This window comes from Macaca fascicularis, chromosome 2, assembly GCF_037993035.2.
Source record: "Macaca fascicularis isolate 582-1 chromosome 2, T2T-MFA8v1.1".
In the NCBI taxonomy this organism is placed as follows: domain Eukaryota; kingdom Metazoa; phylum Chordata; class Mammalia; order Primates; family Cercopithecidae; genus Macaca; species Macaca fascicularis.
This window is the reverse complement of record NC_088376.1, coordinates 28518865-28545357: the sequence shown is the minus strand read 5'-3', so window position 1 is coordinate 28545357 and position 26493 is coordinate 28518865. Positions and strand designations below refer to the sequence as shown.

General features: G+C 39.7%; 1 protein-coding gene across 6 annotated transcripts in view; it reads right to left on the bottom strand.

The window, feature by feature from the left end:
* Positions 1-26493, bottom strand: part of EFHB (EF-hand domain family member B) — a 60059-nt gene that overhangs the window by 8835 nt on the left and 24731 nt on the right. For 3 of the 6 annotated variants that reach the window (XM_005545672.4, XM_065539862.1, XM_074030901.1), the window contains 5 exons: positions 17196-17325; positions 10971-11054; positions 10325-10392; positions 8230-8384; positions 408-615 (listed from right to left, as the gene is read on the bottom strand). In XM_005545672.4, the coding sequence (XP_005545729.3) occupies positions 408-615; positions 8230-8384; positions 10325-10392; positions 10971-11054; positions 17196-17325 (645 nt within the window). Of the gene's footprint in view, positions 1-407; positions 616-8229; positions 8385-10324; positions 10393-10970; positions 11055-17195; positions 17326-26493 lie in introns of those variants that run through there. The other 3 variants (XR_012430646.1, XR_012430648.1, XR_012430649.1) reach the window with 3 other exon arrangements.

The window sequence follows — 26493 nt, the reverse complement described above, 5'->3', positions numbered from 1 at the left end:
ATTGCCACACTGTCCCTCAGCCATCCAACTGCCTCTTCCTGGAAATAATAAATGTTATTGATTCTTTCCTACACTACCACAGATAGTCTATGCACAAACAAGCAAATAAACACTATGTATATGTGTATATTTTTATTTTTCATATAATATTAAAGTTGAATATAGCTGAGCTCCTAGCAAAATTAAAATACAGAAGTCCATTTAAGAATTCAGTAAATGGCTAAGCATGCTGGCTCACACCAATAATCCCAGCCCTTTGGGAGGCCAAAGCAAGAGAATCCCTTGAACCCAGGAGTTTGAGACCAGCCTGGGCAACACAGTGAGACCTCGTCTGTATTAAAAATAATAATAATAAACTTTCAATTATTTTGAAAAAATAATTCATCAAACCTTCAAGAATTAAATACCTTTAATAATGACCCTCTCTTCATACTCTTTAAGAAGCATTTTGTCTTTCCAGTTAAGAAAATTTGCAAATTCCAGATAGTTAATGAAGCCATCATTATCCACATCACAGTAGTCAAATAGCTGGTCCAGGAGCTTGTCATCTAAACTCAAGTTGGCCTGGTCACAAGCTTCCTGCAGCTCGGCTTTATCTATCATCCCATCTCCCTTCTGTTATACAGGAAGCAAAAGAACAGAAAATGGGAGTTGTCTTCAAGAGCAGAGTGGGCAACATTATTTAGTTTAAGAAAAAAACTGTTTCATCACATACATTCAAATTTGTCCCAATTTTCACAGAAGAGGAGTCAAATATGCTGTTTAGACCGTGGTAGAGCAGTGTTACCATGATAAGGGCTTGACGTTTCATGTGACCAATGGGTGTGTACTTTTGACAGCTCTCTACAATTGTTTATCCTTACAAAGTTTTTAACACCTTCTGTGTTTTCACCCGGCAATAAATGGTCCTTCATTTCACTGCCTGTTATTGAGGAGAAATTGGGGAGATAGTTGCAGGACAAGTTCACGGAGGTGGGTTCAAAGACAGTTGTCTGGTTTTGATAACACTCCTATGGGCAAGAGGGACATGCTCCCAGTCTGATGGTCAGCCCCACTGTAACAAGTAACACAAAGATTCATCCTGGTAAGTAGGGGGAGGCGGGTGGAGGGAAAAAGTGTCATTTCTTTTCAGACAGCATTTAAAGGCAGAAGTACCCACACTGAGTATGAACAGAGGGAAATGTATAAGGGCTCTCAGCAGAAACTGGCTGATTCACTTGGGAGATGAAGGGGCAGAGCACACAATGCTGGTTAAGGAAGAATGTTAACAACTGGGACATCTTAGCACTCAGCCCCTCCTACAGTCTATCAAGCCAACCTTAAACCCATTCAGAGATGATGGCAAGGTCCCAGTTTTCTTGTTTGTTTCTGCAGTGGATTCTGGCTGCTATAGGGGAGCTTTGGCCCCCACGAAGAGACTTCCCTGAGAGGAAATAACTCCCAAGAGAAATCATAAATGAGTCACTGCATAGTATTTAAGCTCTTAACTGCCCAGGACTGGATTTACAATGCTGATGGAGGCAATCCCCTAGAGAATGAGAAACTGACTTGATGAATTATAAATTCTTGCAGTCAGACCCACAGCCCTGGAAAACTTCCCTACTTAACCCTTGTATTCAAACAGAATGAGAACTTAAAACATATGATCTTGGCAATAGAGCTGCAAATGCCCTGGATTAAAGTAGACTCCTTTATAAAAGTCTCTACTACAGGCCGGGTGCAGTGGCTCACGCCTGTAATCCCAGCACTTTGGAAGCCTGACCAACATGGAGAAACCCTGTCTCTACTGAAAATACAAAATTAGCCAGGCATGGTGGCGCATGCCTGTAATCGTAGCTACTCAGGAGGCTGAGGCAGGAGAATCGCTTGAACCCAGGAGGCGGAGGTTGCAGTGAGCCGAGATCACGCCATTGCACTCCAGACTGGGCAACAAGAGCGAAACTCCATCTCAAAAACAAACAAACAAAAGTCTCTACTACAACCAAAATGCAAACCCACACTCATCCCTAGGTGAAAAGCAATGTGGGATGTGGCCGTTGAATCAAGAGAGCTCCAAAACTGAAACATGCTGTCAATGATAACTTACTGCCTAATACGCAGGGCTTTGTGCGCACTGAGAACACTGGTGGTTTGTCTCATGGAGCTACCATGCCACCATCACGCCACTCAAAATCAAAGTAAATATTTCTTATTTACTGGTGCAAAGCCATTAATCCTTCCCTCCCACAAGCCCTGATCTCAACTGCTTTAGGAAGAAAGATGATTAGAAGTAGGACCAAGGGCTCCAGGTCTTCAAGAGGGATGCATCTGTTCAGTGGGGTGAGATTCTCACATTTTTATGGTTTGGATACAGTTCCGGAAATCGTCATCATAGCCAGTCCTGGGAGAGGGTGGTAGGGAAGGATGTCCGAATTCAATTAATGGGGTTTGGGCAGAGGTTGCAGAGACGAATTAAAGATAACAATGTATTATTGCTATCGCTTCCCAGGCGGAATGTTTAATTGGTATTGATGCTTTCCATGTCTGTATAGTGAATGTTCATATGTGACAGAGGGGATTATCCTGATCAAGAAGAGCCATGTATAGACAATTGTTAGTACCTTTGGGACCCCACAGCCCTAATGACTCCTTTGAGTTATGAGTCTATAACTGGTGGTTTTGCCAATTAGAGCCTCTGGAAAAGAAAGGCAACCTTCACTTGGAGGTGCACCATGAAGTTTAGGACTCATCGCCTCCCTAACTTAGTTACCAGGTAGACCTGTTTTGAAAAGCGGCTATTAGCCTGTCACTGAGCTCTTCTGGAAACCGAACACTAGACCCATGGAGGCCTTCTGACTCGCCAGCTGATAATCATTTTGAGGTGAACCAACTTGGACTCAATGACTAACAGAATGAAAAAGGAGCAAACAAGCCTCATATGTCAAATGGAAATGGCGTATTCAAGAATACAGCCAGCCCAACTCCAGTAACATCTCAGCTTTACGTGTAAAAGGGCAGCAATATTTTTGTTGTTATTGCTGCTGCTGCTGCTGCTCCTGAGACAGGTTGTCAATCTGTTGTCCAGACTGGAGTGCAGTGGCAGGATCATAATTCACTGTAGCCTCAAACTCCTGGGCTCAGGTGATCCTCCTGCCTCAGCCTACTGAGTAGCTGGCGCTACCCCTCCTGGCTAATTATTTTTGTTTACTTGTAGAGATGGGGTCTCACTATGTTACCCAGGCCACTTTCAAACTCCCAGCCTCAAACTATCCTCCTGCCTCAGCCTCCCAAAATGCTAGAATTGTAGGTGTGAGCCACCACACTCAGCTGAGAAGTGATCCCTTAGGAAAAAAAAAAAAAAAAACTTATTCAACACTCTGTCACCTGAAGCAAAGCCACTGGCTCAAGAGGGCCCTCAATTCACAGAACCTCCTCTAAATGCCTGCGCCTGGTTCACTTATAATTTGGCTCAGCTGAAACCTGGTGGTCTTCACTGAGCTAAACTAAAGGCCATTCTCACAGCTCTGGCCAATACTCCCCTTGATAAACCTGTTATATTTTTACTGACTCTCGGGCTGTTGACTGTGGCCTACCTGTTTGATTTGCCACTTGGAAAACAATAGACTAGCAGATTGAAGACACCCCCTTAAGGGACTGCAAACTACAGGATAAAAATTATGGCTAGTGATTGAACTATCTGGGTAGTTCATGTAGATACTCACCATAAGCACGGGAATAATTGGAATCAAGTTGCTGATGAAGCCTGAACCATGTAGATTGCCAACATTGCTGCCTGTACATACGTGGCAACAGACCCCCATTACACACAGGGCACAAGGCAAAGGACTCTATGTTTCTAATGCAGAAGCCACCACGACATGCCAAACTTGTGACTGCCAGAAGTTGACTCATTTGTCTTGTGGTGAGAGAGGACACATCCCACATAGGGATCTCCCTCGTGTTCCTGACAGACTGACTATAGTGAACCTCTGACCCCTCCCCCCTCAGAGCTATCAGTGGTGCCACACCAATATTGACACTTATTCAAATTATGGCATTGCCGTTCCAGTCCAACCAGATGGCTCTAGTCCCAGCAGTAGGACCCATAAAGTTAAGTTAATCTGGGTTATGCATTTTGCTTTCTGGAACATTTTCAGTCCGTCAGTGGGGTGCACCCTATAGCAGCACAAAAGCTATTCAGCAATGAGCTATCAGTCAAGGTATTCAATGAACCTTTCTTACTCCCTACCATCCGTTGTCATATGGTATTATTGAGCATTGGAATGGCCTTCTCAACCAGCTCCTGGTGCCCACATTTTAGTAAAGCTGTTTGGTCACTCAATGCAGCTGTCCCCAGAAAGGACTCATTCTATCTCAGCTGCTTCCTGAATAATAATCAGAATAAAAGGGACAGGGGTTATAAAGACTTCTTTTGAAAATTGGGGTTACTGCCATGACCATTCCTGGACATAGTGCATCTTTTCTCCCCCTAACAGCAATCCCATGGCAGTAGGGTTGGTCCACCCTTTTGGTAGCAACCAGGCATAAAAAGGATTCTAGGAGGTTCAAAGTTAATTCTATTTCAGCCACCTGATTTTCTTGTTGGGTTGACAGTCCTTGATTATAGGATAATAACCACTTGGTTGAGTATACCTCTCAAAAATCAGCATGAGAGCTGGGAGCAGTAGCTTACATCTGTAATCCCAGCAACATGGGAGGCTGAGGCAGGAGGATCACTTATGGCTCAGAGTTCAAGGCTGCAGTGAGCTATGATGGTGCCACTGCACTCCAACCTGAGCAACAGAGTGAGACCCCCATCTCTAAAATAAAATAAAATAATAAAATAAAATCAGTATGTTCCATCCCAGTAGTTGTAACTTCACTTTTTTCCCAATCATATTCTCTATTTTCTTTTTTTTTTTTTTTTTTTTTTAACTGGAGTCTCACTTTGTCGCCTAGGCTGGAGTACAGTGGTATGATCTCAGCTCACTGCAACCTCCGCATCCCAAGTTCAAGCAATCTCCTGCGTCAGCTTCCCGAGTAGCTGGGATTACAGGCATGTGCCACCATACCCGGCTAATTTTTGTATTTTTAGTAGAGATGGGGTTTCACCATGTTGGTCAGTATGGTCTCGAACTCATGACCTCAGGTGATCAGCCTCCCAAAGTGCTGGGATTACAGGCGTGAGCCACCATGCCCAGCCCATATTCTCTATTTTCACCTAGACCTTTTGTTTGTAAAGGTCAGGTATAACAGGGACCAGGGATTTCTTAGAAACGTTCCAGAGATCTGTTTTATTCTCTTTTATGCCTGACCTTTCCAGACAAAATTTCTAGGTGAAAATAGGAGATAAATGGGAAAAAGGTGAAGTTATAGCTACTGGAATGGGACACCCTGATTGTGTGGCAACAGGGGGAGAGCAGCAACCAAGCTCTTGGAGACAGAACACCTTATACCCAGGATGTTCAGGGGGGTGAGGGACACCATGATATTCTGATTTTCAGCCCACTCCTGAAGACTGCATCATAAGGGAAAATGCCTTGGTGCAGCTCTCTCAAACCGTTGGTGACACCTTAGTTTTAACTGACTGCCAGGCAGTTCTGACCACAATTTGAATTGTGACATCCACCTCAACTTTACCGAGAAATCTATTGGAAACAGCAGAGAATGACCCTAGTTACTGCACCTCCACACTGAACACCTTTGGGTATCTTCCCCAGCCCCAGTGCAGTCATTCCACAAGGGGAGCAAATACCATCAGCTGGTGGCATGGACAGACAGGAAGTTGGACTTACTGACCTCATGCAGCCCCTCCAAAAACAAGGACTATACACAATTATTGAACTTAACTGAGAACCCTATAACCTGGGAGCAAAATGTATTTTAGGAAACTATTCTAGTTTTAAGTTAACAATGTTTACAATATTGACAACAAATGTGCTGCTTAAGTGAGCACAAATCTACACATGCTTAATTAGACAATTAATTAAAAGAGAAAATCATCAGCTGACTTGCATTGCTAAGAACATCTGTTATGAATTACATAGTCTATGATAGCTAGGAGCCAAAATCCCTGATTGCAATTCTGAGTTTATCATAGTACTTGGGCCTCACTCTACTTCAGTGTTGTGTTACATATGTTCAACAACTGGCTCTTTGGCAGTGTGGTGGAAGAAAGCCCTGATTTGTAGCAGGTGCTGCTTTCCATGGTGTTCATACTCTCATCATGGTAATTTCTAGCTACCATTGTGATGTCAACTGGCTTGTAAGCTTCCTGCAAATTGAACAGTATGCTCTCCCAGCCAATTCTAGCACACTACTGCTACCCCATGTGTAACTCTTCCTCTAGATTTTCCGTTCCCTATATGGAATGTCTACACATTATCTGGAATAATGCTTGATGTACTATGAGTATTCAATAAATAACAGAATTAATTTCATAAGCCAAGAAGATTCATTTAGAAAATCATAGTTTATTTGCTCCGTGGTGTTTTGTTTTTCCATTAAATTAAATGTGGCACCCAATAATATAAGATTTAAATAATCAAAAATTAACCTACAGCTGTACTAGACCCACATCTTATTACCCTTTCAGAAAAAAAAGCTCCTTATGGACACTGAATGCTACATTGTGCATATTAACAATTTAAAAAGTATATCAAGGCTGGGCGCAGTGGCTCACGCCTGTAATCCCAACACTTTGGGAGGCCGAGGCAGGCAGATCACCTGAGGTCAGGAGTTCAAGACCAGCCTGGCCAACATGGTGAAACCCCGTCTCTACTAAAAATACAAAATTAGCTGGGCGTGGTGGTGGGCGCCTGTAATCCCAGCTACTTGGGAGGCTGGAGCAGGAGAATCCCTTGAACCCAGGAGGCAGAGTTTGCAGTGAGCCAAGATCATGCCATTGCACTCCAGCCTGGGCAACAAGAGGGAGACTTCATTTCAAAATATATATATATATATTATATATATAATATATATATAAAATATATATATAATTTATATATATATAAGGCATATCAGCATTAAATAATTCTCAGTAATTTCCTCCCTGCTTAATTTATGATAAGGAATGTGCCTGGTGATTTACTTAATCAACAGCTATTAAGATGATCATCTTTTCTTTAATTACATTTAAAATGAAAAATTCTTAAAAGCAGGGCACTATGTATTGTGACAGTTTCTCTTATTCGTGTCACTACCACTATTTACTGAGTTGGCTCCAAGCTTCCTGGTAACCAAAGTAAAAAGGTGTGCATAATCAATACAAAATATATGCTATCCATGAGATAAAAACCAGTCGTCAGATACTTAGATGAAGCGCAATTATTTCCTTTGTCAAGACTGAGTTGCTTATAAAGAGGATGCATCTGACTAAAATAAAAGCCTCATGGGCATACTAACAAAAAATATACCAAGTTTCAATGGCAGTTTCTTACAGTGCTCCTTAGCATAAGCTAAAGGCAGTGCAACTTGGTAAAAGCAATTCTATGATGGCCTAAAATAGTGCGAGGTAATACGTAGCCCTAGATTGATCTGATTTTCTCGAACAATAAAATTTAGGGTAGCTTGAACACTGAATATCTCATACTCTCAAAACTAAAGCCACACCGTGCTCCCAGGGAAAAGACATTCTAAGCTTGACTTGGACCTAGAATGCAGGTACTCTGTGTGCAAATTCAGATTTAGGTATAGATTGTCAAGTCTTCCCCAGGGATCCCTAGTGCTACCCACTGCCCCTCGCTCCCAGCACACTGCAGTTTAATAATCCGTAACAGTGATTCTCAAACTTGAATGTGCATCAGAATCACTAGAGTGCTTGCTAAAATTGCTGGGCCCCACCCCAGAGTTCCTAAACTCAGTATTTTCTGAAATGAGCCTTGTAATGTGCGTTTCTAACAAGTTCCCACGTGATGATGATGGTGGTAGTGGAACCACACTTTGACAACCAATAATCTACAAAAGGGGTCAGCAAACGTCTTCTGTTAAGGGGCAAATAGTAAATATTTTAGGTTTTGAAGGTCATACAGTTTTTGTTGCTACTACCTAACTCTGCATTCATAGTGCAAAAGCAGCCACAGACAACACTAAAAACAACACAGGCATGATTGTGTTCCAGTAAAACTTTACTTATGCAAACAGTGGGCCGGATTTGGCCCACAGGCTATAGTTTGCTGACCCCTGATCTACATCAAACTGCTGGGATCTGTAAGCCCATGCATTACCAAAAAGCTCTCCCCCATTACTGGCCTTGTCATAGTGCCTGAAGGCTGCCAGCAAAGTGTCAAATTTTTGGTAATTAACTTTCTTCAAGTGATGCCGAACTGCTGCAATCAGGGCTCGCTGTCTATCCTTGCCTCGAAGATATTCACCCGGAAGTCTATTATGGATGAGATCACCAACTCCTATTGAAGACAGAAAAAAGTTTTTTACATAAGTTTAAAGTCTTTCTATATTATTTCTATCTTTTAAAAAAAGAGAGTGAGAGAGATCTAGCAACCTCTGTGAATGAAAGGATCATCTAACTCTGACATGATTATGCAGCATGTCAGAAAATCCTTATGTACTATAAAGAAAAGTACATAAATTAATTGACAAAAATTAATATTTCTGTTTTATGTTACCTCTCTGCTCAAGAAGAAAATCTAAAAAAATGAATTTTGTGTGGACATCACCAACCGCACTCAGCTGTGAATTATTTTCCTTAGACAGTGATGTCCTTGCTTGACTACCTCTTGGCCATTTGTCTACAATGCTGAGGATCTGAAAGCTAGGGCTGAGTTCAGGTGGGGACCACTCAGCGTGCCTTGAAACTGACTAAACTGGGAGAGCCTTGTAAAAATCAAACTCAAATTATCTACTCTCTCCTATGTAAGTTTCCAGTTGGCTGTCAGTCTGCATACCAAGTTCCCATTTCTCAGCCTTGCTTCCACTCATGCCACCACCAGCACTGGAGGCCTGCCTCCCTTCATAGCTCCATTAACTAAGAGTCCTGACTCACACCCCAACTAGAGTTGACCATGCTGCTCCAGATGTGGCAGCTTGGTGGATATCACCAGAGGAGACCTCCTGCCTCTGTTCATTTTCCCCAGCCTACACACACCTCCCATCTTCCTGCCAGGACTCTCAGCTTTCTCTTATTCTTTTAATTCATCAATTCATGCTATAAGTATTGGTGAAAGATGTCCTATGTGCTGGACCCTGAGGATCCAACAGACAGCAAAACACAGCACCCACCAGCATGAAGCTTGCCCTCAAACAGGCAGAATTTACCATGATTACCTACTTCTTTTTCAAGCTAATTGATGGTTTCCTAATCATCCCTTACCCTCTTCAAAAGATATTAAAGCCTCTAAGATGGATAGGCATCCATTAGTAGTTCGTGTAAAAACAGAACCCAAATACAATTTCCTAATGTAGTAATTAATGATGCTCCAAACCACTGTCTTGCAAAAGCTCAATAAATATTTATTCTATTTATCAATGAGTGGACTTTAGCTAAAACATTTTTCATAGTGGTTCTTAAACCTTAGTGTATATAAGAACCTACTGAATCAGAATATCTAGGGCATGGGTCCCAGGAATGTGCAGATTTAATAAACTCCCTGGATGATTTTAATGCAGGTAGTCTGCAGCCCATGTTTTGAGAACCACTGATACACAGCCCAATCCTGATAAGCTGTAGCATATTTTTCCCTTTGGGTATCTGCTATTTAGATTGCCTAGAAATAGAGACAAAATACAAGTAAGTTTCTTCTGCTACTTTATGTATTTATTGACTGATTAACTCACTGGCTAGCTGGCTGGCTGGTAGGAAAAGAGTGGTTCTTAATTATGTGGTTGTAGAGTACAGTGCTTTCTCATATTTGAATGTGCTTACAGTTCACCCGGAAATACAGTTAAAATGCAGTTTCTGATTCAATAATTCTGGGACAGGGCCTGAGATTCTGTATTTCTAAGATGCTCCCAGGGGATGCCAATACTGGCAGTCTGCAGACCACACTTTGAGAAGTTAGGACCTAGGACAATATCCGACTTCATTAAAAAGCTGCTCCATTTCACTTTGGCTTGTTTAATATAAGCCATATTTATTTTTCTTAAATAAAAGTCAAAGCCTTAACTACACTTACAGTACTCATTACAAGGGCTTCCAACTGTACCTATTTCAAACACAATATGAAAAAAAAATTTCTGTTATATACTTTTCCCATTAATGTTAATGCAACATTTTAAGGCTTTAAAATTAGAAGTTTTTGAAATAAGGAGATGGTGAGCTTAACTGTGTAACTTTGCAGGGATTTTGTTGCTGTTTGGGGTTTTTTACAGAGAAAGTGTGTATATTTACCATACTCCTCAGGACGGAGACAAGCTCCAAATGTGTAGTCTGGGGGAACATTCATTGTTTCTGCAATGCTATCAAAGAAAACAAATCCTTAGTTAAAATACCCACCACATGGCATCTCTGGAATTTAAAATATGTTTGCCATATGTTCTTAGTAGCCTATATTTTATCTCATAACCAAACTATGAAGATCAAACAAAAGTTCTCCAATAGATCTTTTGTCTGATCTTCCACTTGCATTAACAATGACTGAATGCTTTCACCCTCTTTCAGAAGCCCAGAATTACAAAGGAAAAACAGAACACAGTCAAAGCAAAATTACCAAAGTATAAAGACAGAGCAAGACAGACAGTCAGGAAAGACAAAGAAAAACGTAAACACAGTAAGTTAAATCTCTGATATCCCACAAATAATGCTTTATGCAAAATTATCCCTCTCTCTTCTCCAGGGCCCTCTGCATTTTGGAGAACTCACTGCTTTCCTGGAATCCCAAATTCTATAGACATTAACAGATTAACTGATTAACAATAAAATAATGATTTTCTTATTTAATAGATAGAATCTAATAGGCACACCAACAGTTACCACAAGAGTACTTTTTAAATTCTATGCAAAGAAACTATCAATTTGAAGTTAATCCTTAACTTACGGATCTAAAACTCTTCCAAGTTTATGTTGAAACTTTTCTTTGAAATCATCTGCTCTCTTGGATACAAACTTAGCTCCTCTTTTCCTGCAAAATTAGAACATTATCAGGTATCTCTATTACCTAAAGTGTTCTTGGCTGCCAAATACACGTAAAGTGAAGAATACCATAGTATCATTAGGCCTTGAAGGAACAAATGTAGTTTCAAAAGATACTCTCCGCTAAAAATAAAGTTTTATGTGTTCATTTTTCTTTCATTTACACTAAAATAAAATAAACCTTGATTAATGAATAAGGTAAGCAAACAATATTTTTAGTAAATAAAAACAAGGTGTTAATATCACTATTGTAAGTGTAGCTCCTGGCCAGGCACAGTGACTCACTGCCGTAATCCCAACACTTTGGGAGGCCAAGCTGGGCAGATGTCTTCAGCTCAGGAATTTGAGACTAGCCTGGGCAACATGGCGAAACCCTGTCTCTTAAAAAAAATACAAAAACTAGCTTGGTGTGGTGGCATGCACCTGTAGTCCCAGCTACTCGAGAGGCTGAGCTAGGAGGATGGCTTGAGCCTGGGAGGCTGAGGTTGCAGTGAGCTGAGGTGACGCCACTGTACTCCAGCCTGGGTGACAGAGTGAGACCCTGTCTCAAAAAATATATATAAAGTAAGTGTAGCTCGTAAAATTGCTAGAAGAAAATTAAGCATCAGGCCAGGCACAGTGGTTCATGCCTGTAATCTCAACACTTTAGGAAGCTAAAGCTGGAGGATCAGTTGAGGCCAGGAATTTGAGATGAGCCTGGGTAACATAGTGAGATCCCATCTCTACAAAAAATAAAAATAAAAATAAAAAAATTTAGCATCAAATAAATAAATAGCCAAAGGATATAAACAAATAACTCACATCTAGTAAGCAAATACATGGGGAATTTATAATACTCTCTAGTAATAAAATAAATGTAAAATAAAAGAATAACAAAGTGCCACTTCTAACCTAGTAAACAAGCAAATATATGTAAGTATATTGAGAGAGAGAATATCTAACTTTGGCAAAAAGTATAGTAAAACATTTACAGATTGCTAGTGCAAATTCCTACAGTCCTTTTGAAAATAACTGGGCACTATGAATCAAAAAGCATAAAAACACTCATGCCCTTTTATCCACATCTGGGAACCAATAATAATGATATAATCCAGATAGCAACTAAAAATGTAGAAAAGAGGCTGGGCACGGTGGCTCACACCCGTAATCCCACCACTTTGGGAGGCTAAAGTGGGCAGATCACTTGAGGTCAGGAGTTTGAGACCAGCCTGACCAACATGGTAAAACCCTAGCTCTACTAAAAATACAAAAATTATCCAGGTGTGGTGGAACATGCCCGTAATCCCAGGTACTTGTGAGGCTGACGCAGGACAGTCACTTGAATCTGGGAGTCAGAGGCTGCACTAAGCCAAGATCATGCCACGGCACTCCAGCCTGGGCAACAGAGTGAGCCTGTCTCAAAAAAAAAAAATGTAGACACGTTATATGTATAAAAAATGTTTGTAGCTTATTGACTACAATGGAATAAAGAAAAGAATCAAAATATTCAGTTGTGGAGGGTGATTAAATTATATCACATTAATAAGAATACATTGCATGCATTTTCAATGCTGGCATATACAGCAATATATAATTATTTTGTGTTAGGTGGAAAACAGGATATAAAATGGGATTGCACTCTGGTGAAAACTATGCAAAAATCTACGTAGGAAGCCACACTAGGATAAAATACATTAAAATGATAATAATGGCTGAATTAAAGTGAATAGGATTATGAGTGATTTTATTTTGCCAGTTTTTTGTAAAATAATTTTGTTACTTCTACTGTTGTGATTAAATGAATAAAATTTCTTTTGAAACCTGTAAAATTACAACACTATTATTTAATAACATTAAAATTAATAAATTATCTATTGTTTTGCTAAGACTAAAGACAATGAACATTACATTCTTAAACTCCATTTGCTTTTCAAAGTATCTCCTGTGCTATTGAACTACTGAGCTGAATAAATTTCTGGAGAAGAGTAACACTCTGTGGAGGAACAAAAGAAGAAATATAAGTAATTCATCTCATTTCTTCATTTCCTTCCCATTTGTTGGTGGGGGGAAGAATGTAGGTGGAGTCAGAATAAATCAATGCAGTTTAGGGCTATAACTTGAACAAACGGAGTTAACAATCTAAAAATCAGCTCCAGGCCAGGCGCGGTGGCTCACGCCTGTAATCCCAGCATTTTGGGAGGCTGAAGTGGGTGGATCATCCTGAGGTCAGGAGTTTGAGACCAGCCTGGCCAACATGGTGAAACCCCGTCTCTACTAAAAATACAAAAATTAGCCAGGAGTGGTGGCAGGTGCCTGTAATCCCAGCTACTTGGGAGGCTGAGGCAGGAGAATCACTTGAACCTGGGAGGCAGAGGTTGCAGTGAGCCAAGATCACACCACTGCACTCCAGCCTAGGCGACAGAGTGAAACTCCGTCTCAAAAAAAAAAAAAAATCAGCTCCAAGGTACATAATTAAGAACATGCAGAGATAGGAAAAAGAATTGTAAGGCACAGAGCCAACTCTTTTTAGTCAAGAACTGCCTGGAGTATGCTTCCGCAACAATCAGGAAGTATCTGTGGGCAACCATGTATGTCAGAATATCAATAACTGCAACATCATTACACAACCTCTTAGCATTCACGAACCAACTCAGATAAAGCTCTTTGTGTGCCAGTGAATTCATTCATTCACACACGCGCACAAACACGTGCACTCACACACGCAAGCCTACCATCTGATGACTCAAACCAAAGTTTGATTTGACTTTGCTTTGATTGTTCAAACCAAAGGTCATAAGCAGAATATAGATAGAGATCCTTTTTGTTTATTTGTTTTTGTTTTTGTTTTTGTTTTTTGAGACAGTCTTGCTCTGTCACCCAGGCTGGAGTGCAATGGTGCCATCTCAGCTCACTGAAACCTCCGCCTCCCGGGTTCAAGTGATTCTCCTGCCTCAGCCTCCCAAGTAGCTGGGACTATAGGTGTGTGCCACCACACTCAGCTAATTTTTGTATTTTTAGTAGAGGCAGGGTTTCACTATGTTGGCCAGGCTGGTCTCGAATTCCTGACCTCGTGATCTGCCTGCCTCAGCCTCCCAAAGTGCTGGGATTATAGGCATGAGCCACCATGCCCAGCCAATAGAGATCCTCTTTTACAGAGGAAATGTATCCCATAAAAGTTGAAAGTAAACCAAATTTGTATGTTAAATCGTGCATATAAAATTAGATGCCTCAAAATGTAAACTAACACACTTGACTCCCAGTTTATAACAGAATTCAAACCGAATGAAGTAGTGAGCTCTTTTTAAATTGCAACAAAAAGAATAAAGAATTTATCTACTGCTAGCAATAACATTCCAATTAAGTTTCAAAATACAAAAAGGGTCAGGTGCAGTGGCTCATGCCTGTAATCCCAGCATTTTGGGAGGCTGAGGTGGGTGGATCACCTGAGGTCATGAGTTCGAGACCAGCCTGACAAACATGATGAAACTCCATCTCTACTAAAAATACAAAAATTCACCAGGCATGGTGGCGCACACCTGTAATCCCAGCTACTCGGGAGGCTGAGGCATGAGAATCGCTTGAACCCAGAAGGTAGAGGTTGCAGTGAGCCGAGATTATGCCACTGCATTCCAGCCTGGGTGACAGAGGGAGACTCCATCTCAAAAAAAAAAGAAAAAAAAAAAGAAAAAATGATCATATAAAACACTGTTCCATAAACAATGTCCCCTTGGGGATAGAGACAAGTTGGAGGGAAGCATGCCCTGCTCACTGTTTGCCCTTATAAACTTTGTGTGTTTTTCTGTGGCAACACTAAATCATTGATATTTGCTCTGCTCTTAGGATGTTCTTGAGGACCAGATTGTTGTTAATGTGTTTACCTCATATGTTTTACAAACGGATAGCAAGTTTATATTTCTAACCCACTGAAAATGGATAAACCATATCTGTCTCCTTTTAAGTATCAATTTATTATATTTAATTATAAATCTCTATAGTCCTTAAATATTTAAATAATATCTTTATCCTTTCCTTTATACATAGTTTAACTATTTTAATAATAAGAAATTTATGTTAAATTGTGCATATAAAATTAGATGCCTCAAAATGTAAACTAATAAGAAATATTTATTATGTAAATGCTTCGTCTATATCCTAAATAAAAACTGTCTCATGCAGGGTTACTATGATACTGAAAAATTTATTCTATGTGTGTGTTTTACCATCCTTATTTTGAATAATACAAGTATCAGAAACCCATGTAATAAAGGAGGGAAAGAGGAATGGAAATCATTTTTGAAGCCCATAAACAGGTGATCAAGAATCAAGTGCCTATAGATCCGGTACAGTGGTTAGGGCTGCCTCTAGAGCCAACACTGCCTGGATTTCATTCTTACCCCTGATACATCTGAGCTGCATGATCTTAGGCAAATGATTTAACCCCTCTGTACCTCAGCTTTTTCACCTGTAAAATGGGAAGAATAAAAATTAGAATATACCTATCCTGTGGAGTTCTTAGTAGGATTAAACTAATAATATATAAAGTGCTCAGAATTTTGCCTGTATAACTGAGAGCTGTTATTGTCACGGAGACAAAATAGGCATAAGAGTGAGGCAGGTTGAATACCTGCAGGAATGCTAAGTCTGTGTGCATGCTGCGCCTATGGAAACCTAGAGGGCCATTGTCTCCTTTAAAAAGGGCAGAGGTCAGAACAAATCTACCCCTATCTTTGACAAATGTGAATGCATGTGGTTGCTATAAGAAATTACCAAAAACTGATGGCTTTAAAAAATGTATTATCTCACAGTTCTAGAAGCCAGAAGTCTGAAATCAAACTGTCAGCAAGGTAACATTTCCTCTAATAGCTTTAGGGGAGAATTCATTTCTTGCTTTTTTTGTTGTTTTCCCTAGAGACGGTGTCTTGCTATGTTGCCCAGACTGGCCTCTAGCTCCTGGGCTCAAGCCATCCTCCCACCTAAGCCTCCGAAAGCACTGGGACTACAGGCATATGCCACCACACCCAGCCCATTCCTTGCTTCTTCCAGGTCTGATGGCTGTTGGCATTACTTTGCATTCCTTGGTTATAGGCACATCACACCAATATCTATCTCCATCTTCACATACCTTCCCTTCTGCATATCTTTTCCTCTTGTCAAATTTTCTTCTTCCCCTCTATAGATACTGACCATTGGATTTAACACCCACTCAGATAATCCAGAATGATCTCTTCATCTCAAGATCCTTAAGTACGTCTGCAAAGACCCTTTTTCCACACAAAGTAACATTCATAGGTTCTGGGCATCAGGACATAGACATATCTTTTTGGGGAGGGTGGGACAGCACCAGTATTTACAATCTTCAACCCATGGCACCAGTATCCACAATCTTCTGATTTTTTTAAGCATAATGAGAAATCTAGACTTTTATGAACAACCTTCCAAAGTTTACGTGTTGGCTCAGATATAAAATATAACACAGGAAATGAAAAACTAAGGACCCAATTTTGTTTTCTAAGGAAGTAGTTTTTACAGCATGAAGACATAAAAAGGTCACAATTTGAAAAAGTTGAGTCTGATGCTCAGGTGCCCAAATAACTATTCAACAAAGCTGAATAACAAATATCAAGTCAAGACAGGATGGTTATCCATGCCTTTATTCCCAGCTATTCAGAAGGCTGAGGTGGATAGCTTGAGTCCAGGAGTTCAAGGTTGCAGTGAACTATGATGGCCCTACTACACTCCAGCCTGGGTAATACAGCGACATGCTGTCTCAATAAATAAATAAACAAATTTCAAGTCGATTACAATTGTCTTGGTAGAGTTTTGAAAGTCCATTGTATTTAAGAAACACAAATAAAGTTGATCCCAGAGAGTTAAAACATGCATATATGTCTTTATATTTGCTTGTAACTTCAGAATAAAGACAGTTAAAAAAAAAAAAAAAAAAAAGTATCATTTTTTACCTCTGTAGGAACTAGATAGGATGGGTGTCAGAAGTGAAATACATTACACTGTTTTTTTCTATTTTTTTCTAATCATTTTATTTGAGCCATATCATTTTATTACCTCTTCAAAAAATAAATTTTAAAAATCAACTTTTCTTTAAGTCCGAATGTCTAACGCTTGCTCCTGGGCATAGTGTAATTAAACTTACATTTGTAGTTCATGGAGCCAATATAAAGATTTTGCCATGGCTCGTCCATCATTAAAATGTGGTGTTGGTACTCCATACACATTAAACCTATGGAAACTTGATGGGTTATACTTTCGGTTCTTTGCCTCTCCTGTGGAAAAAGAAAGGAAGACTTATGACTTAAGCAACACAAATAACCTTATCTTGCAAGATGCACATTATGTTCTCATTGACATTGAAAATGAGAATGAAACAAAAAATGAAATTGTAACAGTGCAGAAACTGCACAGATTCAGCTACCAAAGACATAAGTATTCCCCCATGTGAGCTGGGAGACTGGTGGAATGCTACACACAACAATACCTTGTGTTAATATTTGAAAAGCTATATGTAAAAAACTCCAAAGTCTCCATCAAAAAACTGTTAGAACTAATGAATTTGGCCAGGCACACCAGTGGCTCATGCCTATAATCTCAGCAATTTGGGAGGCCGAGACTTGTGGATCACTTGAGGCCAGGAGTTTGAGACCAGTCTGGCCAATATGGTGAAACCCTGTCTTCTCTAAAAATAAAAAATTAGCTGGTCGTGATGGCATGCACCTGTAATCCCAGCTATTTGGGAGGCTGAGGCACAAGAATCGCTTGAACCCAGGAGGCGGAGGTTGCAATGAGCTGAGATCATGCCACTGCACTCCAGCCTGGGCAACAGAGTAAGGCTCTTTCTCAAAAAAAAAAAAAAAAGAAAAGAACTAATAAATGAATTAAGTAAAGTCAAAGAATACAAAATCAACACATAAAAATCCATGGTATTTCTATAAAAAATAACAACTAGACAAAAAAGAAATCAAGAAAATAATTCAATTTATGATAGCCTTAAAAAAAATACTTAGGAATAAACTTAACCAAGGAGGTAAAAGACCTGTACACTGAAAACTATGAAACAGTGATGAAAGAAATTGAAGAGGACACAAATAAAATGAAAAGATATTCCATGCTCATCGATCAGAATAATTAATTTTCTTAAAATGTTCATACTACCCAAAGCAAGATACAGATTCAATGTGATCCCTATCAAAATTCCAGTAGCATTCTTCACAGAAACAGAAAAAAAAAAATCCTAAAATTTATATAGAACCACAAAAGGCTCTGGATAGCCAAAGTAATTATAAGGAAAAAGAAAAAAAGTTAGAGGCATTACACATCCGGATTTAAGTTATATTACAGAGCTGTAGTAATTAGAACAGTATGGTACTGGCAACAGACATACAGACTAGTGGAACAGAATGGAGAGCCCAGAAATAAATCCAAACATATACAATGCACTAATTTTCAACAAGGGCAGCAAGAAGAAACAATGGAGCAAGGATAGTCTCTTCAATAAATGGTCCTGGGAAACCTGATTTCCACATGCAGCACCATACACAAAAATCAACTCAAAACAGATTTAAAAAAAATAAATGTAGGACCTGAAACCATAAAACTCATAGAAAAAAAAACAGAGGAAAAATTTATTGACATTGGCCTTGGCAATGATGTCTTAGATACAAAAGCTCAGACTACAAAAGCAGCAATAAATAAATGAGACTACATCAAATTAAAAACCTTCTGCACAGCAAAGGAAACAATCACCAAAATGAAAAGGCAACCTATGAGTTGGGAAAAAAAATACTTGCAAACTATGTATCTGATAGAGGGTTAATATTCAAAATTTATAGAAAATATGTAACTCAATTCTTTTTATTTTTTTCTTTTTGAGACAGAGTCTTGCTCTGTCACCCAGGCTGGAGTGCAGTGGCGTGGTCTTGGCTCACTGCAACCTCCACCTCCTGGGTTCACGCCATTCTCCTGCCTCAGCCTCCCAAGTAGCTGGAACTACAGACGCCTGCCACCACGCCTGGCTAATTTTTGTTTTTTTAGTAGAGACGGGGTTTCACTGTGTTAGCCAGGATGGTCTCCATCTCCTGACCTCATGATCTGCCCGCCTTGGCCCCCCAAAGTGCTCAGATTACAGGCGTAAGCCACCGCACCCCACCATGTAACTCAATTCTTTAAATGGGTGAAGAATTTTAATATTTAGAAAGTAAGTAAGGACATTGTATGGGAAAAAGACATATCAGTGATGAAAAACGCAGGTTCTCCACCATTGTTATGGAAATCCTGAAGATCAAGGGAGGTATGACAATGATTTAGGTCCCTGGCAGCACTTTCAACTATGCTAAGATTTGAGAGGTTTGGTGTTTTGCACTTGTTCGATTTTGTGCGATCATCAGAACATTGCGACCCTCATATTTCATTGTAATAATTTACCTCATATGAGAAACATTCAAAGGGTGACTGAGGGCTAAGAACCCAGCAGAGGAGTCTTTTTATTTAAAATTGAATACTGTGCTTTTTTCTTTTCAAGTCTTGATGTGGTATTAGTTTTCAATTTCGAGATAAGAAAGTAGGACTGAAACTAGAGAACAAACAAGAAGGTAGGAAATGATGGAGTAAAGACATTCAGCCTCACTAGTAATTCAAATAATGTAAATAAAAACAGTAAATGTCGTGTTAATGAAGTAACAAGAAATTATAATGGTCTCTTAGTTAGACAAAAATAAAGAAGATTGGGTAAGCTCATTACTGGGAAGCGTGTGGAGAAATGGATATTCTCATACTCTGGGTCTAAGGGCAAATTGGGCAGTAATTTGAGCTGACAGTTTGGCTCTAAGAGTAAAAATTTCTCAGAAATCTAGGAATGTAACTTAAGGAAATAGCCAATCACATTTACAAAGGTATATAAACAATATGTTTTTGTAATAGTGAAAATATAATGTAGATACTGACATGAAAAGACATTCCAAAATATTTCATAAGACAAAAAAAAAAAGCAAAAGGAAAAAAGTATATATGATGTGGAATAAAATGAACATACATACTGATATATATAAAAGTGCAAAGAAAAACACCTATGAAAGTATTATCGTCCGGGTGCGGTGGCTCACACCAGTAATCCTAGCACTTTAGGAGGCCGAGGCAGATGGATCACCTGAGGTCAGAAGCTCGACACCAGCCTGATCAACATGGTGAAACCCTGTCTCTACTAAAAACACAGAAATAGCTAGGCGTGGTGGCAGGCGCCTATAATCCCAGCTACTTGGGAAGCTGAGGCAGGAGAATTGCTTGAACCCAGGTGGCAGAGGTTGCAGTAAGCCGAGATCATGCCACTTCACTCCAGCCTGGACGAAAGAGCAAAACTCCATCTCAAAAAAAGAGAAAAGAGAGGAGAGGAAAGGAGGGGAGGGGAGGGGAGGGGAGGGGAGGGGAGAGGAGAGGGAAAGAAGGAAAGAAAGAAAGAAAGAAAGAAAGAAAGAAAGAAAGAAAGAAAGAAAGAAAGAAAGAAAGAAAGAAAGAAAGAAAGAAAGAAAGAAAGAAAGAAAGAAAGGAAGGAAGGAAGGAAGGAAGGAAGGAAGGAAGGAAGGAAGGAAGGAAGGAAGGAAGGAAGGAAGGAAGGAGAGAAAGAAAAAGAAAGAAAGGAAAGAAAGAAAGAAAGAAAGAAAAGAAAGAGAAAGAAAGAAAGAGAAAGAAAGAAAGAATCATCAGTGTGAGACAGAGAATTGTGGGAATTTTTTTGTATATTGTATATTTCTATATAGCTTTCATTTCATGAAAGTATCACTTTAGTAATGATTAAAATTAAGTTATTTTATAGTATTAAGTGTATTTTAAATGTTGTAGGTCCATATTTATTGCTATTTACATATTATTTAAGTAAAACATTTAAAATATATAGAGCAGGCTCCCTAAAAGCATGGAAAGTAATATCCCATTTATTTAATGATTAATGATTTAATGGCTCAAGGATGGGGGTTAGAAAAAATGTTCAGAGAGAGGAAGTGGAGCAAGATGGCAGAATAGGAAAGCTCCACCGATCATGTCCCAGTCCTGTGTCCCAGACCCACACCCGCCCCCCACCCCCTACAAGGACACCAAGTTGACAACTATCTACACAGATATGAGTGCCCATCTCAAAAATCAGATGGGTAACTCATAGTACCTGGTTTTAACTTCATAGCACTGAAAAAAAAAAAAGGCACTGAAGAGACAGAAAAAATCGTTGTGAATCACGAACACCACCCCTCCCCAACCCCGGCAGCAGCAGAGTGGTGTAGAGAGCTTCTCCTGGCACCAGGGCAGGGAGAACACAGCAATTGTGAGGTATTAAACTCAGTGCTTTCCTGTTAGAGCAGAATGGAAAACTGAACCAAACTCAGCTGATGCCTGTCCACAGAGGCAGCGTTTAAATCAGCCCTATCAAAAAAGGAATTGCCAATCCCAGTAGTCCGAACTTGAGTGCCTGCAAACGTTGCCACCAAGAGCTACAGCACTCTGTGTCTCCAAGTAACCTTGAAAGGTGGTCTAGGCCATAAGGACTGGAACTCTTAGGCGACTCCCAGAGCAGAACCAGGCCCAGAGACCATGGACTGGGGGCGGGACACATGTCATACTGGGACACCAGCGGGGGCAGCCAAGGGAATGCTGGCATCACCCCTCCCCTCACTCCAGGCTGCACAACTCAGCTCATGGCTCCAAAAGGGACCCCTTCCTTCCGCTTGAGGAGAGGAGAGGGAAGAGCAGGGAAGACGTCACCTTGCATCTAGGATACCACCTCAGCCACAGCAAGATAGGGTACTGGTGGGACTCAGGAGGCCGCCATTCCAGGGTCTGGTTTGCAGATGACATTTCTAGACACATCCGGGGCCAAAAGGGAACCCACTGCTTTGAAGGAAAGAACCCAATCCTGCCAGCATTCATCTCCTGCTAACTGAAGAGTTCTTGGGCCCTGAATAACCAGCTGTCGTTATTCAGGGCCCAGGTAGTACACCAAGGGTCTTGGGTAAGCCTCTCAGACTTCCTGGCTTCAGAAGAGACTTAGCACATTATCAGCTGTGGTAGCTACAGAGCAAAACTCCTTCTGCTTGAGAAAAGTACAGGGAAAAGTATAGTAAAGAGGACTTTGTCTTACACCTTGGGTACCAGCATGCCCACAGGGGAGTAGAGCACCAAGTAGGCTCTTCGGGTTCCCAATTCCAGGACTTGGCTCTTGAAAATATTTCTGGACCTGCTCTGGGCCAGAGGGGAACCCATTGACCTGAAGGGTAAGTACCAGGCCATTAACTTCAAGCTGACTTAAGAGACCTTGGGCCTTAAGAGAACATTGGTGATAGTCTGGCATTATTCCTCATGGCCTGGAGTGGTGGTGGCTACCCAGTGAGGTTCCTCTGCCTTTGGGAAGGTAAGGGAAGAGTGAGAAAGACTGTATATTGTGGTTTGAGTGCCAGCTCAGCTGCAATACAGTAGAATACCTGGTAGACGTCTAAGGTTTTTGACTCTAGTCCTTGACTCCCAGACAGTACTTCTGTACCCACCCAAGCCCTGGGGGACCTCACCACCCTGAAGGGAAGGACACAGGCCTGGCGGGCTTTGCCACCTGTTAATTATAGAGCCCCAGGACCTTGAGTGAACATAGGCTGCAGCCAGAGGTTGAGTACAGCAGGACTTGGGTGAGACCAAATGCTACACTAGCTTCAAGTGTGATCCAATACAGTCAGCAGTGGTGGCCACAGGGGTACTTGTGTCACTCAACCCCCAGCTTTAGGTGGCTCAGAACAGAGAGAAAGACTGTATGTTTAGGAGAAAGTAAAGGAAAAGAACATGAGTTTCTGCCTTGTAACCCAGGGAATTCTCCCAGATCTTATCCAAGTTCATCAAGGCAGTGCCTCTACAAGTTTGCAAAAACTAGTGTTACTGGGCTTGGGGTGCCTCCTAAAGCAGATACAGCTTAGATCACCACACCCAAGTCCTTTCATATATCTGGAAAGCATTTCCAAGATGAATGGGTACAAATAAGCACAGACAGTGAGAACTACAATAAATATCTAACTGTTCAATGCCAGACACCAAGGAACATCTACAAGTATCAACACCATCTAGGAAAATATGACTTCACTAAATAAACTAAATAAGACACCAGGGACCAATCACGGAGCAACAGAGCTATATGTCCTTTCAGACAGATAATTCAAAATAGCTGGGTTGAGGAAACTCAAAAGACATTTAAGATAACACAGAGAAGGAATTCAAAATTCTATCAGGTAAATTTAAGAAAGAGACTGAAATAATTAAAAAGAATCAAGCAAAGGCCAAGCGTGGTAGCTCACACCTGTAATTTCAGCACTTTGGGAGGCCGAGGAGGGTAAATCACCTAAGGCCACGAGTTCAAGACCAGCCTGGCCAACATGGTGAAACCTCATCTCTACTAAAAATACAAAAATTAGCCAGGCGTGATGGTGCCTATAATCCTTGCTACTGGGGAGGCTGAGACAAGAGAATCACTTGAACCTAGGAGAGGGAGGTTGCAGTGACCCAAGATCACACCACTGCACTCCAGGCTGGGCAACAGAGTGAGACTTCATTTCAAAAAACAAAAACAACAACAACAACAAACAAAAAAAGAAGCAGAAATTCTGGAGCTGAAAAATTCAATTGACAAACTGAAAAGTACATCAGTCTCTCAATAGCAGAACTGATCAAGCAGAAGAAAGAGTTAATGAGCTTGAAGAGAAGCTATTTGAAAATACAATCAGAGAAGACAAAAGAAAAAAAATTAAAAGAACGAAGTACAACTAAAAGATATAGAAAAATAGTCTCAAATGGGCAAATCTAAGAGTTTTTGGCCTTGCCAAGCAAGGTGGCTCACGTTTGTAATCCCAGTACTTTGGGAGGCCAAGGTGCAAAGATCACTTAAACCCAGGAATCTGAGACTAGCCTAAGCAACATAATGAGACTAAATTTATTATTTTTTTATTTTATTTTATTTTTAAACTTATTGCCCTTAAAGAGAAAATAGACAAAGAGATAGGAGTAGAAACTTTATTCAAAGAGATAGCAGAGAACTTCCCAAATCTAGAGAAAGATATCAATATCCAAGTACAAGAAGGTTATAGAACACCAAGCAGATTTAACCCAAAGAAGATTAACTCAAGACATTGAATAATCAAACCCCCAAAGGTCAAGGATGAAGAAAGGATTCTAAAAGCAGTGAGAGAAAAGAAACAACATACCATGGAACTTCAATAAATCTGGCAGTAGACTTTTCAGTGGAAACTTTACAGGAGAGAGTGCCATGACATATTTAAAGTGCTGAAGAAAAGAAACTTTTATTCTAGACTAGTATATCTTATCTGGTGAAAATATCCTTCACACATGATGAAGAAATACTCTCCCAGGCCAAAAAATAAAAATAAAAAGCAGAGGAATTTCATAAATACTAGACCTGTCCTACAAGAAATGCTTAAGGGAGTACTTCAATTTCAATCAGAAAGAAAAAAATATTAATAAGCAATGAATAATCAACTGAAGGTGCAAAACTCACTGATAATAGTAAGCACACAGAAACACACAGAGTGGTATAGCACTGTAACTGTGGTATCCAAACTACTCTTATCCTGAGTAGATAGACTAAACAATGAACCAATCAAAAATAATAACTACAACAACTTTTCAAGACATAGAGATTATAAGAAGATATAAATAGAAACAACAGTTAAAAAAGGGGAGAAAGTTAAGACATAGAGTTTTTATTTTTCCTTGTTTGTTGTTTATGCAAATAGTGTTAAGTTGTTATCAGGTTAAAATAATGGGTTTAAGATAATATTTGCAAGTCTCCTGGGATTCATCTTTGGGACCCAAGTATTTTTCAACATACGCAAATCAATCAATGGGATATATCATATCAACAGAATGAAGAGTAAAAAAACCATATGATCATTTCAATTGATGCTGAAAAAGCATTTGATAAAATTCAACATCCTTTCAACATTAGCAGTGGCTAATGCCTGTAATAATAAAAACCCTCAACACACTGGATATAGAAGGAACACACCTCAGTATAATAAAAGCCGTACACAACAGAATCCCAGCTAGGATGATACTGAATGGGAAAAGACTGAAAGTTCTTCCTTCATACTGGAAGTCCAAGCTACAGCAATCAGACAACAGAAAGATATAAAGGGCATGCAAATTGGAAAGAAAGAGGCCAAATTACCCTTATTTGCAGATGATATGATCTTATATTTAGAAAAACCTAAAGAATCCACAAGAAAATTATTAGAACTGATAAATTCAGTAAAGTTACAAGATACAAAATAAACATACAAAAATCAGTAGCATTTCTATATACCAACAGTGAATGATGTGAAAAAGAAATTTAAAAAGTAATCCCATGTATTAAACACAATAGCCACACATAAAATTAAATATCTAGGAATTAACTTAATCAAAGATTTCTATAATGAAAACTATAAAACACTGATGAAAGAAATTGAACAGGACACCAAAAAATCAAAAACCATTTTATGTTCATGGATTGGAAGAATCAATATTGTTAAAATGTCCATACTACCAAAAGCAATCTACAGATTCAACGCAATCCCTACAAAAATACCAATGACATTCTTCACAGAAATAGAAAAAAAATCCTAAAGTGTATATGAAACCACAAAATATCCAGAAAAGCCAAAGTAAAAAGATCGAAACTGGAGTAATCACATTACCTGACTTCAAATTATACTACAGAGCTGTAGTAACCAAAACAGCATAGTACTAGCAGAAAAACAGACACATAGACCAATGGAACAGAATAAAGAATCCAAACAAATCCACACACCTACAGTGAAGTCATTTTTGGCAAAGGTGCAAAGAACATACACTGAGGAAAAGACAGTCTCTTCAACAAATGGTGCTGGGAAAACTGGATATTCATATGCAAAAGAATGAAACTAGACCCCTATCTCTTGCCATATACAAAAATAAAATCAAAAATGGATTAAAAACTTAAATCTAAGACCTCAAACTATGAAACTACTACAAGAAAACATTGGGGAAAATCTCCAGGACATTGATCTGGGCAAAATTTCTGGAGTAATATCCCACAAGCACAGGCAACCAAAGCAAAAAAGGACAAATGGGATCACGTCAAGTTAAAAAGCTTCTGCACTGCAAAGGATAAAATCAACTAAGTGAAAAGACAACCCACAGAATGGGAGAATATACTTGCCAACTACCCATCTGACAAGAGATTAATAACCAGGATATACAAGGAACTCAACTCTATAGAAAAAATAATAATAACCTGATCAAAAAAGTGGACAAAACATTTAAATAGACATTTCATCAAAAAAAAAAAAAAAAAACAAATAGCAGACATATGAAAAGGTGCTCAACATCACTGATCATCAGAGAAATGCAAATCAGAAGTACGATGAGATATCATCCCACCC